The sequence below is a fragment of the Micropterus dolomieu genome, linkage group LG21, assembly GCF_021292245.1.
Source record: "Micropterus dolomieu isolate WLL.071019.BEF.003 ecotype Adirondacks linkage group LG21, ASM2129224v1, whole genome shotgun sequence".
Lineage (NCBI taxonomy): Eukaryota > Metazoa > Chordata > Actinopteri > Centrarchiformes > Centrarchidae > Micropterus > Micropterus dolomieu.
Window position 1 is genome coordinate 36,221,523 of NC_060170.1, and position 6,671 is coordinate 36,228,193.

At 45.6% G+C, this 6,671-nt stretch overlaps 1 protein-coding gene across 1 annotated transcript in view; it reads left to right on the forward strand.

Annotated features, from left to right (window-relative positions):
• The window catches only part of LOC123960376 (formin-binding protein 1-like), a 41,854-nt gene that overhangs the window by 21,820 nt on the left and 13,363 nt on the right, over positions 1-6,671 (forward strand). Inside the window, exons 9-14 of the mRNA XM_046035056.1 lie at positions 1,047-1,193; positions 2,208-2,384; positions 3,009-3,200; positions 5,025-5,039; positions 5,520-5,629; positions 5,672-5,738. Of these exons, the coding sequence (XP_045891012.1) occupies positions 1,047-1,193; positions 2,208-2,384; positions 3,009-3,200; positions 5,025-5,039; positions 5,520-5,629; positions 5,672-5,738 (708 nt within the window). The remainder of the gene's footprint in view (positions 1-1,046; positions 1,194-2,207; positions 2,385-3,008; positions 3,201-5,024; positions 5,040-5,519; positions 5,630-5,671; positions 5,739-6,671) is intronic.

Sequence of the window (6,671 nt, forward strand, 5' to 3'; positions counted from 1 at the left end):
CACGTACCAGTTATATACCAGGTAAACCAACACACGCACCAGTTATATACCAGGTAAACCAGCACACTTTACAAGTTATATACCAGGTAAACCAACTCACGTACCAGTTATATACCAGGTAAACCAACACACGCACCAGTTATATACCAGGTAAACCAGCACACTTTACAAGTTATATACCAGGTAAACCATCACTACCACACACTAGTACAAGTTATATACCAGGTAAACCATCACTACCACACACTAGTACAAGTTATATACCAGGTAAACCAGCACACTTTACAAGTTATATACCATTTAAACCAACACACGTACCAGTTATATACCAGGTAAACCAGCACTACCACACACTGGTACCAGTTATATACCATGTAAACCAGCACTACCACACCCTGGTACCCGTTATATACCAGGTAAACCAACACACGTACCAGTTATATACCATGTAAACCAGCACTACCACACACTGTAGAGGGCTCTGTGAGCGGGCGGCTGGCCAGCCTCACACGCTCCTCCCGCGGGTTGGCGCATGCTTCCCCCAACGCCACTTGCGGAGCTCCTCAATTCCGAATATATTCAAGCACATTTTTGTTCCACCATCACTTCTTGTAAAATTGTCAATATCCGAAATCTACCCAGCTGATTTCTCACCTCCAAACTTCTTAGAAGTGGATTTAGTGATGAAATAATGTATGAAAACTCTAACATATAAAACTTTCTGTTGCCTGCCTCTGTCAGGCGGAATGATGATGCAGTGAACAGTGACGATTCTCTCTGACCAATCAGCAGTCTGCCGTGTTTTCACGTCACGTTTTAGTATCGCCTCAGCTCGCTTGGAATCTCGACAGAGGTGATACCAAAAAAAGGACCTGGAAGCAGGTACAGGTCCAACTTTTCCACAGTGGAAAACAAGGCGAGTCGAAAAACCAGGTTAACCAGCAGTGCCACACACCGCTAGCAGTTATATACCAGGTTTTATAAACCAGGTTAACGCGGCTCAGTATAACAGAGTCTATTGATTTTCATTGTTTCTGTGTGTGCAGCGGATCCAGGACATGGAGGAGCGACGGATCGAGAGAATCTGTGAAGCGATGCGTTTGTCTGCGGAGGCTGAGAGAAAAGTTCTCCCTGTTGTGAGCAGCTGTCTCGATGCCATGATGGATGCTGCTGAGGGCATCCAGCCCAGGATGGTGAGTCTTTTGGGCAGAGATCTGGGTAGTTCGAGACGGTAGGTTCCTGTCATTAAAAGAACTAGAGGACCCTCTAGGAACGTCTGCAAATAAAACCCTGAACCGGGGAGTCCTTTGTTGAACCTCAAGAATTTTATATCACCAGTTGTGGAACCGTAGAACAGCTCTTCATCACAGATGCTGGAGTTTGTGCATGCAGAGGTTTCACCGGGTGTTCAGACAGAAAACAATCCAGCATTAAAACCAAAGGAGGTGCTGTGATAGTGTGTTGGTTCTTCAGGTATCAGGGACACAACACAGGATTCTCTGTTAAGATAGCACTGAGCACTGAAGAATCCCCCACCTACAGGGCTGTCCTTTAATCGCTTCAAAGAAGACTGAACTCACATTATCCGAACTGGTATCCATCACCGTGATAATGACCCCACAGAGGTTAAACATCTGGGACTCCCTGCAGCCAGTCAGGACTGGAGACGTCTCTTGGATGAGAGTCCAAATGTCTTCAAGCGTCTTCAACCAAGTCCAGTGTCCCTTGATTTTAACCTTCCTTGGACTGCATAGAGGCTTTTAATACTACGGGACAGGATTTTTTGAAGGTTATTATAGTGTTAAAATAAAATTTAACATTGGACGGGGTTAGGAAACAGGGAGAGCGATAGGGGGCACTATGCACCAACTCGAACCTGGGCCGCTGCAGTCAGGACTCGGCCTAGCACAGGGGCAGTATAAGTGCAGCTACCTCCACTGTAATCACAGTTTTAAAAAAGATTATTAGTATTATCGTCAAGTAATCTTAGAGACGCAGGTGCCAGAAAACTGTACTTGCATGTATCTGGATGACGTCGCGTTGCTTTTAGACTAATGTTGATCTCATCTTTCTGCCCCGCTGGGCCAACGCAGCGGTCCCGGGCAAATGCACGAGGGGACGCCTTTTTTGTCAAAGCCTAAAATTAAACTGTCACTGAGGGATGTAAAGCTCGAAGGACGCGCGTGTTGCTGTGTTTGTGTGTGCAGGACACCCGGCAGGTGGTGGAGGTGTATAAATCAGGCTTCGACCCTCCAGGGGATGTCGAGTTTGAGGACTACAGCGCCACCATGAGGAGGAGTATCTCCGAATCCAGTTACCTCGACAACCGCACCGAGGGCCGGAGACACAGCAGGAAGCTGTGGCCCTTCATACGGAAAAACAAGGTACACAAATACTTGGGCGCATATACAATATACACACAGTACACAGGTGTACGCACACAGGATACATGTGTATACACACACAGTACATAGGTGCATACACACACAGGACACAGGTGTATACACACAGGGGCTGTGGCTCAGGAGGTAGAACGGGTTGGCCGTTAATCGGAAGGTCGACAGTTCAATCCCTGGCTCCCCCTGGTTGCGTGTCGAAGTGTCCTTGGGCAAGATACTGAACCCCGATTTGCCCCTGGCGGCTGTTCCGCCAGTGTATGAATGGACACTTCGACACGCAACCAGGGGGAGCCAGGGATTGAACCGCCGACCTTCCGATTAACGGCCAACCCGCTCTACCTCCTGAGCCACAGCCGAGTGGTCGAAATGACTAGAAAGGCGCTATACAAGTACGGAGCATTTACATTTACAGGACACAGGTGTATACACACACACAGTACATAGGTACACACACACACACACAGTACATAGGTGTATACACACAGTACACAGTTGTGTACACACACAGTACATAGGTGTATATACACACAGGACAGGTACATCTGCACACCTGAAGCCATCACCCGACTGTACTGACAAACCTCTTTCTCCCTCTCTCTCTCCCCCCAGCTGTTGACTCTCCTCTCCTCGCCCCGGCAACCTCCCCCTCCACCCCCCACCTCTCCTTCACCCGGGGGCGTAGTCAGTAATCCGCAGTCCCCGCCCCCTGCCTCGAGAGAACCAATCACACAGCGGCTGAATGACCTCATGACCTCTGGCTCCAGAACCAGGAAGCAGTGTCTGCGCAGCCTGAAGAGAGGGGTACACACATACATGTACACACACCAGTAGGCTCAGGAGGTAGATCGTCGGTTCAATCCCCTACTCCTCCAGGCTGAATGTGATGAAGTGTAAAAACGCTTTGAGTGGTTGCAAAGACTAGAAAGGTGCCATACAGAGCATTTACATTTACACATGTAAAGATACACACACGTGTAGATCAGAGATGGGGACTCGAGTGTTTGTACGTGTGTGTATATATACACAGTGGGCCTGTCCCCAACTAAGGATTTACATCAGATCATCAATCAGAATCATAAGGTCCTGCCTGTAGTCAACTGATTGGCCAATCATGTGTGTTTTTCTGTGCGGGGGGGCGGCTTCTGAGCTGCAGTCTCTCTTCTTTCATCTTACACTTTCCAGCTACACTGAGGCTTTTTGAAGACCACCCCCCCCTCTCTCTCTCTCTCGCCCTCTCGCCATTTACTGGTCCTGTGCAGAGCTTTGCGTGCTGCCGACAGCTGTGTGCACGTCGCGGTTCCTCGCGGGTCTATTTCAAGTAGCATCTGTTTAAAAACGCTATAATATTCTTTGTGTGGTTCATCAACGTTGCGGACAACTCGGCACAACACCAGCGTCTCCGTCTCTCCTGCCACCGCACACACACATTCTACGCCTACACATGCACACTGACGCCCCAGGGTCAGGGTTACACTTTTGGATTTATTCACACACGTTAAAAACATTTATTGAAAGTTTTATTCTTTTTATGATTATTTACAGCATTAAACATTGAAATGTGTATCGTAACAGGCTGTATATTAACTTGTTGGGAGAAAACTGGTAGTTCTATGTGAAATCAGAAGTTGAGCACACAAAATGGCGTGATCTTTGTTTCACTGGGAAGCTTCGACTGGGAGATTGACAGTCGAATCTCCGCCCATCAAAGCATCGAACCTTCCACTATTTGGGGTCAGGCCTAGTACACACACGTATATACTCTACTCAGAGAAATGAAAGCAACACAGTTCGAATAATGTTTGTCATCACCAAACGTGTACGGGCAGAAAAACACAGTACATGTTGTATTTGTTCAGCTTGAGACGGACAGAAGTGAAAGCGTCATAGATGGAAAACACGCTGAGCAAGGTGACGTCTAGTCACCAAAATAACTCGTGTGATAGTCCTGATGATCCTTTGGGGCGTGTTCTGCCTTGGATAGGCCCCGCTCATTGTTCTGACCTCTGACAGGCCAGGACAGCATGTCCCACACAGGCTCCATTAGGTTTAAACCAGAAGACCTGGTCCACCACAGAGAGAAGGTGCTTTCTTTTAAGGACATCCTCAAGGAAGCTGCTGGAGACCTGAGCTGTGTGGGACGGACATTATCTCACGGTCTGACAGTAGGCTCCGGGTGTCTTTACGGTACCTTAAAGCTGTTATACTGCGTCTGTACGACCGCCCCGACACACTCCAGAACCCCCCTCAGCATACCACTCCCCCCCCGGCCCCTCCAAACTCTAACACACCTCCATGAGTTGAAACGGTAACCACTAGCATCAGTAAACCAGACCCAGTTCAGACCCGGCTTCAGTCCATCCTAAAGACCTGGAGCTGGTTCCTGCTTCCGCTGTGTTGAGACTACTGATCACCTGCTTCTGGTGTGCACGTGCAGTCACAGGACGTGCATGTGCATGCCTGTGTGTTAGGAGTCACACGTGTGTTTTACTAATCACACACACACACACACTTAGTAAATAATCTGCATCTGTACACACACACATTTATAACTACGTGGGTATATTTACTGCAAGCTGTGTTTTTAATGTTATCATGTTTTCTTCATGCTCCTCTGTGATTGGACAGCTGTCGCTCAAACTGGTCAGTATCATCCAGGTTTATAAACCACATGTTTCCTATTGTGTCGCGATATCATGTTTAATTATAATATGTTTAATTGTAATATATAATGTTTAAATATAATGTTTAATTATATTATGTTTAATTGTAATATATAATGTTTAAATATAATATAATGTTTAAATATAATATAATTTTTAAATATAATGTTTAATTATAATATAATGTTTAAATATAATGTTTAATTATAATATGTTTAATTGTAATATATAATGTTTAAATATAATATAATGTTTAATTATAATATATGTTTAATTATAATATAATGTTTAAATATAATGTTTAATTATAATGTTTAATTATAATATATGTTTAATTATAATATAATGTTTAAATATAATGTTTAATTATAATATAATGTTTAAATATAATGTTTAATTATAATGTTTAATTATAATATATGATGTTTAATAATAGCATTGCACCACGATAACTGCGCAGGGCTCCGGTCCGGCAGACTGCAGTCACCTTCCTCCTGAACAGAGACGGAAGAAACTTCAGACCAGACTCAACAACATCAACCAGGAAATCCAGAGAGAGAGAGAGCAGAGGTAAGACGCACACAGGCCCAATCCCAACGTCCCCCCTCACAGACCCACAGACTCTGAGGCGCGTTCCCGGGAAGTCCGTGAGGGCTCAGGGCCGTCCCGCTGTCAAGTCGTCAGGTGCGCGAGGCATTTTGAGCCCTTTATAGACCCTTTTCATTTGCATCTGCATTTCTGCAGACTTTGGCTGAGGGAATTGCCCACAGTTCATAGCGGTATGATGTGAAAAACAGGGGTTACCGGTGGAAGCGAGGGAAATGTCACGGCAAATCCGCGTTATAAGAGAAGAAGAAAACAGTAAACAAACAAGAATCAACACCTACGCGGATGTTAAACTTGTTGAAAGTTTAACATCAAAACTTAAGATGCTGCATAGAACACGAGAAGTCAGAGGAAAGCAGTCACCTCATCACACACTGAGTTTATTCAACTATTTACTTTAGTTTTTGCTTAATGAGGCTGTTTGACCAACAATAGTGTTTTGATTAATTACAAATATATATTGACATTTAGACTACCTCTCCTCCACTCTGCAGGGCGAGAGTCTGCAGGACTTAAACATCAAATAAAGAGTGATAAAGTGGCAAAGTGCTGTCCCGTTCCTGTTTACAGCATGAACACATGAACACATGAAGCATCAGCTGTGTGACGATGAGGAGGCTGTGACCTTCCTCACATGAACACATGAAGCATCGACTGTGTGACGATGAGGAGGCTGTGACCTTCCTCACGTGAACACATGAAGCATCAGCTGTGTGACGATGAGGAGGCAGTGACCTTCCTCACGTGAACACATGAAGCATTGACTGTGTGACGATGAGGAGGCAGTGACCTTCCTCACATGAACACATGAAGCATCGACTGTGTGACGATGAGGAGGCAGTGACCTTCCTCACGTGAACACATGAAGCATCAGCTGTGTGACGATGAGGAGGCTGTGACCTTCCTCACATGAACACATGAAGCATCGACTGTGTGACGATGAGGAGGCTGTGACCTTCCTCACGTGAACACATGAAGCATTGACTGTGTGACGATGAGGAGGCTG